General features: G+C 40.1%; 1 protein-coding gene and 1 pseudogene across 3 annotated transcripts in view; one reads left to right on the forward strand and one right to left on the reverse strand.

Annotated features, from left to right (window-relative positions):
* Nucleotides 1-12,395, reverse strand: part of Pnpt1 (polyribonucleotide nucleotidyltransferase 1) — a 124,886-nt gene that overhangs the window by 102,943 nt on the left and 9,548 nt on the right. For all 3 annotated transcript variants that reach the window (XM_045147396.1, XM_045147395.1, XM_004668964.2), the window contains exons 6-10: nucleotides 11,720-11,783; nucleotides 11,576-11,623; nucleotides 9,135-9,248; nucleotides 2,167-2,353; nucleotides 1,509-1,560 (exon numbers count right to left, since the gene is read on the reverse strand). In XM_045147396.1, the coding sequence (XP_045003331.1) occupies nucleotides 1,509-1,560; nucleotides 2,167-2,353; nucleotides 9,135-9,248; nucleotides 11,576-11,623; nucleotides 11,720-11,783 (465 nt within the window). The remainder of the gene's footprint in view (nucleotides 1-1,508; nucleotides 1,561-2,166; nucleotides 2,354-9,134; nucleotides 9,249-11,575; nucleotides 11,624-11,719; nucleotides 11,784-12,395) is intronic.
* LOC123460106 lies at nucleotides 4,305-4,753 on the forward strand (annotated as a pseudogene).

Raw genomic sequence — 12,395 nt, forward strand, 5'->3', positions numbered from 1 at the left:
ATTTAATTCATTCAAATATATATCTGCACATCTCCTTAAAACTTGCATTAATTGGGCTGGAGAGATGGCTTAGTGGTTAAGCACTTGTCTGTGAAACCTAAGGACCCTGGTTCAAGGCTTGATTCCCCAGGACCCACGTTAGCCAGATGCACAAGGGGCACACGCATCGTTCGTTTGCAGTGGCTGGAGGTCCTGGCGTGCCCATTCTCTCTCTCTCTCTCTTTTTGTCTCTCTCTGCCTGTCGCTCTCAAATAAATAAAAAAAAAAATTAAAAAAACCTTGCATTAATTAACAAAAGAAGAATAAACGCTTCTACTCAGTTTATTTTATTTTATTTTTTGAGGTAGGATCTCACACTAGCCCAGGCTGACCTGGAATTCACTATGTAGTATCAGGGTGGCCTCGAACTTTGTAGCAATCCTCCTACCTCTGCCTCCCGAGTGCTGGAATTAAAGGTGTTGGCCATCATGCCTGGATTTTTTTTTTTTTTTTGAGGTAGGGTCTCAGTCTAGCTCAAGCTGACCTGGAATTCACTATGGAGTCTCAGGGTGGCCTTGAACTCACGGCAATCCTTCTACTTCTGCCTCCCAAGTGCTGGGATTAAAGGCGTGTGCCACCATGCCCGGCACGCCTGGATTTTTACTTAGCTTTTGTTTTGTTTTGTTTTCAATTTTTTAGTTTTTTCTTCAAGTTTCAGGGTCTGTAGCTCATTTTGTAGCCTCAGGTAGGCCTTGATTCATAGTGATCCTATAAGACTAAAGGCATGTACCACAATGCTCAGCTACTCAGCTTTTTCATTAGATTTACTGATTTCATTTGCAGTGCTGTAGATCTATCACATGGCCTCGTGAATGTTAGGCAAGTGCTCTACATCCCTTCCCCTTCTTAAAGATTTATTTTTATTACTTATTAGAATAAGAGAGAGACAGATAAATTTTTTTTAAACTTTTTATTTATTTATTTGAGAGCGACAGACACAGAGAGAAAGACAGATAGAGGGAGAGAGAGAGAGTGGGCGTGCCAGGGCTTCCAGCCTCTGCAAACGAACTCCAGATGCGTGCGCCCCCTTGTGCATCTGGCTAACGTGGGACCTGGGGAACCGAGCCTCGAACCGGGGTTCTTAGGCTTCACAGGCAAGCGCTTAACCACTAAGCCATCTCTCCAGCCCGACAGATAAATTTTTAAAAATAAAGTTAGGACTAGGGCTGGAGAGGTAGTTCAGTTGGTAGAACACTCCTTGCATGCCTGAGGCCCTTTTTGGCTCCCAGTACTGTATAAAACTGGGCATGGTGGTGCTTGCCTGTAATCCAAGTACTAGGCTGGTTGTCAGAAGGATCATTAGCTCAAGGGCTCCATTAATAACACAAGGGCAGCCTGGGATACATGAAACTCTGTCTCAAAAACCAATCAAACAAACAAAAGACTAACATTCATAAACAACATTGTATTAGCCATGACAAAAAGTAATCTTAGAACAATTACATAAGACAAATGTCAGGTAAACTTACTTTATCATGTTCATGTTCTGTAAAAACTGCATAGAGTTTCTCCATGGCGATTCTATTTTAAGTGCAAAATAAATGTTAGCAAATAATATATGAACTATGAAGACATTTTGTAAATAAAACAAATATTTAATGGTAATATCTACACATTCAACAAATATTTTGTAAAAGTTATATGCTGTTTATCACTATAAATTATCTAGTACTTATGGTACAGAACAAAAAGTTCTACCTTTCAAGGCAAATCATTTAAATGGTGCTATGACCCCCTTTACTCTTAACTGTTCACTTAATTCCAACTTAGATTTATTCCTATTTGCTGAGTGACTGCCTGTGTGCCAAGCAACTGATTTCTTCTTGAGATTTCAGTAATCTCCTGAGATGGTCAAATAGCTTATGTTTTATTCTTGTTTTCCTGGATATAAACATAGGAATGATCTCAATTGTTACCAACCAATGTTTTCCCTTTCTCCTGAAAATTAAACATAAGCCTTGGATAGTTTATGCTACTGATGGCTTATCCTTCTGTAGTCATTAGACAGATACTTATGGCAATGACTTAAAACAGAAAAGTACTGCTAATTGCATGGATAATGCATGACTTTAGAGGAAAATAAATTTGGTGACAAGTTTGTATTTTCTTTTGTACAGGTGTTCTTACTTATGAGCATGTTTCACAATCTCTGGTGAAGGGGTAAATATCTTCTGAGGTGTCCTCTTGGTAACACCAATTTCTTTTGCCAATTGCTGGATGCCCTGAATTATCTGTTGGGTATGCTTCACTCCCACTTTGATAGCATGGCAAAAGTCCTGCTGTAGAACATTTTCTGCAGAGGCTTCCAACATGACTAAAAAAAAAAAAAAGATGAATATTGCCTTACAGCATTTCACCAATACCACAGTTAGCTACCTACTAAAGCCAGATGCCCTAAGTGGCAGATGTGTCTGGAGTTCATTTGTAGTAGCAAGAGTACCTATTCTTTCTCTCTCTCCCTCTTTCAAATAAATAAATAAATAAATAAAATATTCAGTACATAAGTAAATAAAATGTAAATATCAATAAATTAACAAAAAGTCCTTGATATTTGAATTTAGGGTATATTCTCCTTTAATGAGGGATTTCCCATTAGAAAAAAAAACAGGGCAGAAGATATGGCTTAGTGGTTCAGGAGCTTGCCAACAAAGGCAAGGGACCCTGGTTCAATTCCCCAGTACCCACGTAAGCAAGATGCACAAGGTGGTGCATGTATCTTGAATTTGTTTGCAGTGACTGGAGGCCCTGATGTACCCATTCTTATTCTCTCTCACTCCTTACAAATAAATAAATTAAAATATTTTAAAAAATCAATAGCTAGGTGTGGTGGCTCACGCCTTTAATTCCAGCACTCAGGAGGCAGAGGTAGGAGGATCACTGTGGGTTCAAGGTAACCCTAAGGGCTGGAGAGGTGGCTTAGTGGTTAAGGCACTTGCATGCGAAGCCTAAGGACCAGTTTCAATTCCCCAGTACCCACGTAAGCCAGATGCACATGGTGGTGGATGCATCTGGAATTTGTTTGCAGTGGCTGGAGGCCCTGGAATGCCCATTCTCATCCTCTCTCTCTGTCTCTCATTTCTCCCTGCTTGCAAATAAATCAATCCAATAAAGGGCTCTGAGGCAGGAAGATGGCCCATGAGTTCATGGCTAGCTTGGGCTACAGAGTGAATCCCTGTCTAAAGAATAAAGAGGCATCCTATCTATTTATAGTGGCTAGAGGCCCTGGCATGCCTTGTTCATTCTCTTTTTCCCCTTGCAAAATAAACCAATAAAATATTTAAAACAAAAAGACAAGGAGGTCCATATTCTCCATTCTTTTTTTGTTTTATTTTTATTTATTTATTTGAGAGTGACAGACAGACACAAAGAGAGAAAGAGGCAGAGAAAGAGAGAGAGACCACTGCAAACAAAGTCCAGATGCATGCACCACCTTGTGCACCTGGCTTATGTGGGTCCTGGGTAATCAAGCCTTGAACCAGGGTCCTTAGACTTCACAGGCAAGTGCTTAACCACTAAGCCATCTCTCCAGCCCCTCTCCTTCTTATTCATTATAGTGCTTGAAGTCTTAGCCAGAGCAGTAAGACATGGAGAGGGAAATAAAAGGGATACAAATAAGAAAGAAGTCAAAATATCCTTATTTGTACATGATAGAATTCCATATGAGATACCCTAAAAATTCCACCAGAAAATTCTTTTGTTTTCTTGTTTTTGTTTTTTCGAGGTAGGGTCTTACTCTAGCTCAGGCTGACCTGGAATTTAGTATGTAGTCTCAAGTGGCCTTGAACTCGTGGGGATCCTCCTACCTTTGCCTCTGGAGTGTTGGGATTAAAGGCATGTGCCACCAGGACCAGCTTCTTCTTCTTCTTTTTAGAAAATTCTTATAACTAATAAATACTTTCAGCAAAATGGCAGGATACAAAATTAATACACAGAAAATCAGTAATCTTCCTATAAACCAGTAACAAACAAGTAGACAATGCAATCAGGGAAACACTTCCAATTCACAACTACTACATGCACACACAAACAACCTCACCAAAAACAAAACAAAACAAAACTTTGGAATAGGCCTAACCAAGGAAGTGAAGGACCTCTATAATAAAAACTTTAAAACACACCAGAAATTGGAGAAGATACTAGAAAATGGAAAGACCTCTTATGCACATGCAGTGGAGGAATCAATACTGTGCAAATGGTTATCTTACCAAAAGAAACCTACATATTCAATGCAACCCTCATATCAAAATTTCAATGGGGATAACTGGGGCCTGCTGGGAACAGGACTTCTAAAAGGCATAAATATGTCTGGGAGGCTCTGGTGCAAGGCCATTTTTGCTGGCTATAAGCGGGGTCTCCGGAACCAGAGAGCACACTGCGCTTCTTAAAATTGAAGGTGTTTATGCCCGACATGAAACTGAATTCTACCTGAGCAAGAGATGTGCTTATGTGTACAAAGCAAAAAACAACACAGTGACTCCTGGTGGCAAACCTAATAAAACAAGAGTCATCTGGGGAAAGGTAACTGGAGCCCATGGAAACAGTGGCATGGTACAAGCCAAATTCCAAAGCAACCTTCCTGCCAAGGCCATTGGACACAGAATACGTGTGATGCTGTACCCTTCAAGGATTTAAGAAAAGCCAATAAATAAAAGTGTATTTGTGCTCTTGTGTTTCTAAGTGCCTTTAAAAACTTTATGTCATTGGGCTGGAGAGATGGCACAGAAGTAAGGCCCTTGCCTGCCAAGCCTGAAGGCATGGGTTCAGTTTCCCAGTACCCAAGTAAAGCCAGTTACACAAAGTAAAAAAAAAAAAAAAATTTCAACACATTGTTCACTGAAGTAAAAACAATACATACATACATACATACATACATACATACATACATACATACATACATACACATACACACACACACACATATATGTACAACCACATGATTTTGGACAAGCATGCCAAAATATACATGGGAAATCAGACAAGTTCTTCAACCAGTATCAGGCATAACTGGATCTCTACAAGTAGAAGAATGAAACTAGATTTTAATCGATCATCCTGCACAAAAATCAACTCCAATGTATCAAGGACCTCAACATAAAACCTGAAACCCTGAAACTATTAAGAAACAAAGTAAGAAAAACACTTCAAAATAGAGGGAGAAGAGCCAGGCATGGTGGTGCATGCATTTAATCCCAGGACTCAGAAGAAAAGGTAGGTGAGTCTTTGTGAGATTGAGGCCAGACAGCCTAGGACTATAGAGTGAGTCAGCCTGGGCTAGAGAGAGATCCTACCTTGAAAAATCTAAATCCTCCCCCACCCCCCGGCAAAAAATAAACAGGCATAGGAAAAGATGTTCTGAATGGAACTCTGGTCACTCAGAAAATAACAATTAACAAGTGGGACCTCATGAAATTCAAAAACTTCCATATAACAAAGGAAACTAGTTAAATGAAGAGACAGTCTATTGAATGGGAGAATAATCTGCTAATCATACATCTGACAGAGGATTAATATCTAAATGATACACAAAATTTTACAAAACAACAACCAAATATAAATAACCCAACCAAACAAAATGGGCCATGAGGGCTGAAAAGATGGCTGGCTGAACGGTTAAGGCGCTTGCCTGCAAAGCCTAACAACCCTGGCTCAATTTCCCGATACCCACATAAGGCCATATGAAAGTAGTGCATGCATTTGGAGTTCATTTGTACCCATTCTGTCTGTATCTCTTATCTTTCTCTGTTTGAAAATATTTTTTTAAATCTTTTTAATTTTTATTTATTTATTTATTTGACAGAAAAAGAGGGAGAGTGAGAATGGGCACGCCAAGGCCTCTAGCCACTGCAAACGAACTCGACACGTGAGCCCCTTGTGCATCAGGCTAATATGGGTCCTGGGGAATTGAACCTGGATCCTTTGGCTTTGCAGGCAAATATGTTAAATGATAAGCCATCCATCCAGCCCTGTTTGCAAATAAATAAAAATATTTTTAAAAAATGAATCATGGAACTGAAGAACAGAATTCTCTAAAGAAATACAAATGACCAGTAAGCATTTTAAAATGCTCAAGGGCTGGAGAGATGGCTTAGTAGTTAAGATGCTTGCCTGCGAAGCCTAAGGACCCAGGTTTGATACCCCAGTACCCACATAAACCAGATAAACAAGGTGGCACATGCGACTGGAGTTTGTTTGCAGTGGCTAGAGGTCCTGGTGCGCCCATTCTCTCCCTCTCTCTCAACTAAATAAAATATTTTTAAAAAGGTGTTCAACACCCTTAGCCATAAGAAAATACAAATTAAAAGTATTCTGAGAAAATTAATGACAACAAATGTTGGTGAAGATGTGGAGGAAGGGGAGTCCTTATTCACTGTTGTTGAGAGTGTAAACTGGTAGAGTCACCATGGAAAGCAATGTGATAGATTTCAAAAATCTAAAAGTAGAATTACCATATAACCAGTTATACCCTAAGGTTCTATATCTTACCATAGAGATACTTGCACATCTATGTTCATTGTTGCTCTATTCATAATAGCTTAGGAAATGGAATTCATCAACTAATGAATGCATAATGAAACTATGGTACATATACAAAATGGAACTTTATTCAGTTGTAAAGAACAATATGAAATTTGCAGGAAAATGGATGGAACTAGAAAACATAATATTAAGGAAAGTAACCTAGGCTCAGAAATAGCACCTTCTCAGGCTGGAGAGATGGCATAGCGGTTAAGCACTTGCCCGTGAAGCCTAACGACCCCGGTTTGAGGCTCAATTCCCCAGGACCCATGTTAGCCAGATGCACAAGGGGGCGCACACATCCGGAGTTCGTTTGCAGTGGCTGGTAGCCCTGGAGTGCCCATTCTCTCTCTCGCTCTCTATCTGCCTCTTTCTCTCTCTGTCACTCTCAAATAAAAAAAAAAAAAGAAATAGCACCTTCTCTGTCATGTACATCCTAGCTTTAAATTTTTACACATGTGACTGTAAGTGGAAATGAGAGTAGAGACTAGGAAGTTGGAAAGGGGCTAAGAGAGGGGAAAAAAGAGGCTTTAAGGGGGAGTAATAGAACATATTATATGAAAGTAGTAGGGGCAATACTGGGAGAGAAAAGTTTTAAGTAGGAATGGGGTGTAGAGAGATGGGGGAGAGGAAGGGGTGAGAAGAGGAGGGTCAACCACAGCTATGTAAAAAATCCATAAGGAAGCTTACTACTTTGTAGGGTAATTAAAAAGTATAATTAACAATAAAAAGACTGAACAGAAGTACCTGGCATTGGGGGATAATGCTGCTTACAGAAGCCATAGGTTATGAAAATCTCAGTGCCAGGGGTAGGGTACTTCTCTATAAGTTGTTGGTCAAGGAGGCCTCTGAAACCTGACCCCCAAACAACAGAGACTAGTGCATGTCTCTTAGTTGCTCACTAGAAGTAGATGGTTTAACTATACTACTCTATTGCTGAAGACATTGCAAATATTGGCTGCAGGACATGGAGAAATCAAGCTGCAAGATTCCTTCCTGTGGGGTAGCTTTCTTAGTGCCAAAAGGTGCTGTGCAGGCTGCTGGGGGAGAAAAGTCATCAGTAGTCTTATTTAGCTGTGGACCTGGTGTGCTATGCTACCAATTTGTCAGGCAAAATATATCCATTGGTGTAACAGTGGCATGACTGTTATAGGGCAATCAACCATTTTCTGATGAAAGTTAAGGCCCACTTTACAGTAAAGAATTCATGCCTGACACTATAAACTTGGTCAAAAGCCCAAACATTAGGGAAGTCATAAGTCCTGGTAGAGAAGCTACTACTTTTGTTTTGCTAAACAGACATGTGCTTGTCAAACTGTCTTATAAGTATCTTATGTTTCTGTTCTTATATTAGTGTTGCTCTCAGCTTTGGTCAGGAAAGCTTCATTTTTCATTTATTTATTTTATTTGTTAGAGAGAAATAGGTAGGAACAGAGAGATGGAGAGAATGGGTGTGCCAGGGCCTATAGCCATTGCAAATGAACTCCAGATGTGTGTACCCCCTTGTGCATCTGACTAACGTGGGTCCTAGGGAATTGAACCTGGGTCCTTTGGCTTTGCAGGCAAATACTGTAACTGCTAAGCCATCTCTCCAGCCCAGAAAAGCTTCATTTTACAGTGGGAGGCAGTTACTACAGAGACTCCTAACTGGCCAAAGTGCTGAGAACAAATGATTACTGAATGCTCAACTCCAAGTTGAAACATCTATATCATACCTTATAAGGCACACAGAACTTTATAGAAGAGAGACAACAAGAATGTAAGAGCCAGAGGATGGGGAGTAATGATGTGTAACAGTGTCTTTCAAATCTGACATGGCAGCTGTACTCATCAATTTATAGCAGCTGTGACTACCCATGCAAGATAGAGGAAGGGCTCATGAGGCCTCAGCCCTCCCTGAGAAGCTAATGGCAGTTAATGGTTGTTGGGGGAGGGGAGAGACATTTTCTTCAATGGTATGGATAGCCACTGATAAGTTACCCATGCACAGTTAAGTAAGTAACTGCTTAGCCATGTGTATGTAAGCAAAACTAATACAGCTCAAGTCACAAGAAAAAAAAAAAAGACATAAAGGTCAAAGAGGGACTACAATGAGAGAGTAGGAGGGGAGAAGAGAGGGTAAGGGGGGAATACAAACAAAACACATTATTTACATGTAGGAAACTATCAAATTAAAATAAAATTTTACAAGAGTTTAAATGCATTTTTAAAAGAAGCATAAGCCAGGCGTGGTGTGGCAGGCAGAGGTAGGAGGATTGCTGTGAGTTCGAGGCCACAGCCTGGGCTGGGGCGACTCTACCTTGATAAATCAAAGCAGAAAATAAATAAATAAATAAATAAAAGAAGTACAACTTATCTAGGTTTGGTGGCTCATGCCAATAATTCCAGCACTTGGGAAACTGGGAAAGGAGCATGGCTATGAATTTGAGGCCCATCCTAGTTTGCACAGTTAGTATCAGGACAACTAAGGATAAACATAATCTCAAAAACAAACAAAAAATCCACAAAAGACAACCAAAGAAAGCACAATCTGTAAGTAAAATCCAGTAAAGTAAAATCAATATATTGAAAGAACTTACCAATCTGGCTTTTAGGTGCTCCTGCAACCACTAAATTTAAAGAACTAGAAGACATTTCTTTTCTTGTTGGGTTAACGACACATTCTCCATCTATCATTCCTATTCGCACTGCCCCTAAGATAAATTAAAAAGTTGGTAACTTTGATTATAACTTAAGTTTTCATGGTATTACTCTAGTAATCATTTCAAACTATTACAGAATGAAATTTCTATTTCTCCCATGGTCAAGATTTAATAACTATTCCAACAGCTCTTCTCTCTGGACTCCATGGACCACTCTAAGCTGCTTACTTCTACTCTTCTTTGGTCACACTCATGCTCTTCTCTGGGTCTAGACAGTACTGTCTCAAAACCAAATGCTTAATCCAATCCTGAAGGTTCAGTTTATACACTGGCTACATTGAGATGCCCTACTTGATAACCTGCCTTTATCTATTATTTTCTAAGCACCTTGCTACTGTCACCATAACAGTGCCATCTGTAAATAAATATCTCACTCTTTCTCTGAGTGATGCTGAAATCAAGAAATACCTCTTCAGTCTTTGCACTGCTAATACCTACACTGCCTTTGTTCCATCAGTGCTTAGCTCAGATGCCAACATTTAGGATACTTGATAATTACATCCCTAAAGAATCAAGTGCACACTGTATGATTACAACTTAGGGTTAGAAGTTATGTACATACACTTGTTTTATTCTAAATGAGTTTGTACTTTGTTAATTCCATAGCACAAAGACAGAAAATATTCCCTAATGGAAAGAAGCAACTAAGAAATCAAAATATCAGGTGGGAGAGATGGTTCAGCAGTTAAAGACACTTGCTTGCACACCCTCCCAGACTACACTTGATTCCCCCAGTATCCATATAAAGCCAGATGCACAAAGTGGCACATGTGTCTGGAGTTCATTTGCCGGGACAAGAGGACCTGGTTTCCGCATTCTTTTTCTCTCTCACTGCTTGCAAATAAATAAAAAATATTGGAATGGCTGGGTATGGTAGCATATACCTTTCATCCAGGCACTTGGGAGGTAGAAGGATCACTGTGGTTTGAGGCCAGCATGGGCTACAGAGTGAGTTCCAGGTCAGCCCGGGCTAGAATGAGACCCAATCTTGGAAAAAACCAAATTGGCTGATCAAGAGTGGTGGTGCATGCCTTTAGTCGCAAGACTCAGGAGGCCAAGGTAGGAGGGTTGTTATGAATGTGAGGTCAACCTGAGACGACATAGTGAATTCCAGGTCAGCCTGGGCTAGCGTGAGACTCTACCGCAATAAAGAAAATCTTCACTTTTTTTTTTTTTTGCTGGGTGTGGTGGCACACACCTTTAATCCCAGCACTTGGGAGGCAGAGGTAAGAGAATCACTGTAAGTTCAAGGCCACCCTGATACTACAGAGTGAATTCCAGGTCAGCCTGGGCTACAGTGAGACCCTACCTAAAAAAAACAAAAACAAAAACAAAGAAACAAACAAACAAAAAATCAAAGGCTGGGCAAGGTAATGCATGCCTTTAAACCCAGCACTGGGAAGGCAGAGGTAGGAGGATCACCATGAGTTCAAGGCCAGCCTGCGAGTACAGCGAGATCTAGGTCAGCCTGGGCTAGAGTGAGCCCTACTGTGAAAAAACAAAAAAAAATAAATAAATAAAAAATATTTAAGGCCATAAAATCTTTATCACCCTAATAGTGCTAATAGAAATAAAACCCAGAGCAAGGATGAAAATGTATGAAAGACCCTAGGGGTGTAACATCTGCTGATGTCTGGAAAAATGTATACACTATGTTTATCAAACTGCCCAGTAAGCACTTCTCTTAATATTTATACTCTTATATTAACACTACTCTCACTTTGGATAGAGAATCTTCTCTTTTCAGATGGCAGTGACCTTGGGATGACTCAGAAGGTATCATACTGCTGGAAAGAAATGATTGGAGTACTGAGTAACATCTTGATCACACCTTCCAAGGCTCAGGGTCTAATGCGGAAGAGGTAGCGGAAAGAATGTAAGAGCCAAAGGAAGGGTAGGACTCCGTACAACGTGCTCCCTCCAGATATAAAATGGCCTGGATATCCATGACCTCATAGTGCCTGACACTACCTACACAAGACCATCATAAGAGGAGGAAAAGACCATGACATCAAAATAAAAGAGAGACTGATTGAGATGGGGAGGGGATATGATGGAGAATGGAGTTTCAAAGGGGAAAGTGGGGGGGGGGGAGAGGGTATTACCATGGGATACTTTTTATAATCATGGAACATGTTAATAAAAATTGAGAAAAAAAGAAAATTTATGAAAGAACTACAAGAAATCTTAAGATTGTTATCAGTTCAACTCCTTAAAGACAATAAATCAGCACCAATAAATCTATGCCTTTGTTATAACATGCTCACTATTATTTATTGTAAGAACATGGTGGTTCCTATTTTCATATCCCAACTTACCAACAGGTCCATTCCAAGGAATATCTGATAATGAGAGGGCTGCAGAAGCTTTAAAAATGAAAAAAGTAAAAGAGCTGCAATTAAAATACTTCATTGCTTTTAACAACCAGCATTGATAAAATTAACTGGTATTTGTATACTTACCACCATTGATTGCTAGGACATCAGGTTCATTAATACCATCTACTGCTAACAGATTACAAAGAACCTGGTAACAAGAGAAGAAAATTCAAAGTACTTTAGCAAAAAAACAAAAACAAAACCTACTTGGGGCTGGAGAGATGGCTTAGCAGTTAAGATACTTGGCTGCAAAAAGGACCCAGATTCGATTCCCCAGTACCCACATAAGCCAGATGCAGTAAGTGGCACATGTGGTGATCTGATTCAGGTGTCCCCCATAAACACAAGTGTTCTGAATGCTAGGTTCCTAGCTGATGGAGATTTGGGAATTAACACTTCCTAGAGGGAGTGTATTGTTGGAGGTGGGCTTATGGGTATTACAGCCAGTGTCCTCTTGCCAGTGTTTGTTACACTCTCCTGTTCCTGTTGTCCACCTTATATGGGTTAGGGGTTGATGTCCACCCTCTGCTCATGCCATCGTTTCCCTGCCATCGTGGAGCTTCCCCCTTGAGCCTGTAAGTCAAAATTAACCTCTTTTTTGTTTTTTTTCCCACAGGCTGCTCTTGGCTGGGTGATTTCTACCAGCAATACGAACTTGACTGCAACAGTAAAGTGATACTGACAGTGGGGCTGCTCATACACACCTGACTGGGTGGTTTTGGCCTTTTGGAGCTGGTTTTTAAGAGGAATGTGGAAGGAT

This window comes from Jaculus jaculus, chromosome 4, assembly GCF_020740685.1.
Source record: "Jaculus jaculus isolate mJacJac1 chromosome 4, mJacJac1.mat.Y.cur, whole genome shotgun sequence".
NCBI lineage: Eukaryota > Metazoa > Chordata > Mammalia > Rodentia > Dipodidae > Jaculus > Jaculus jaculus.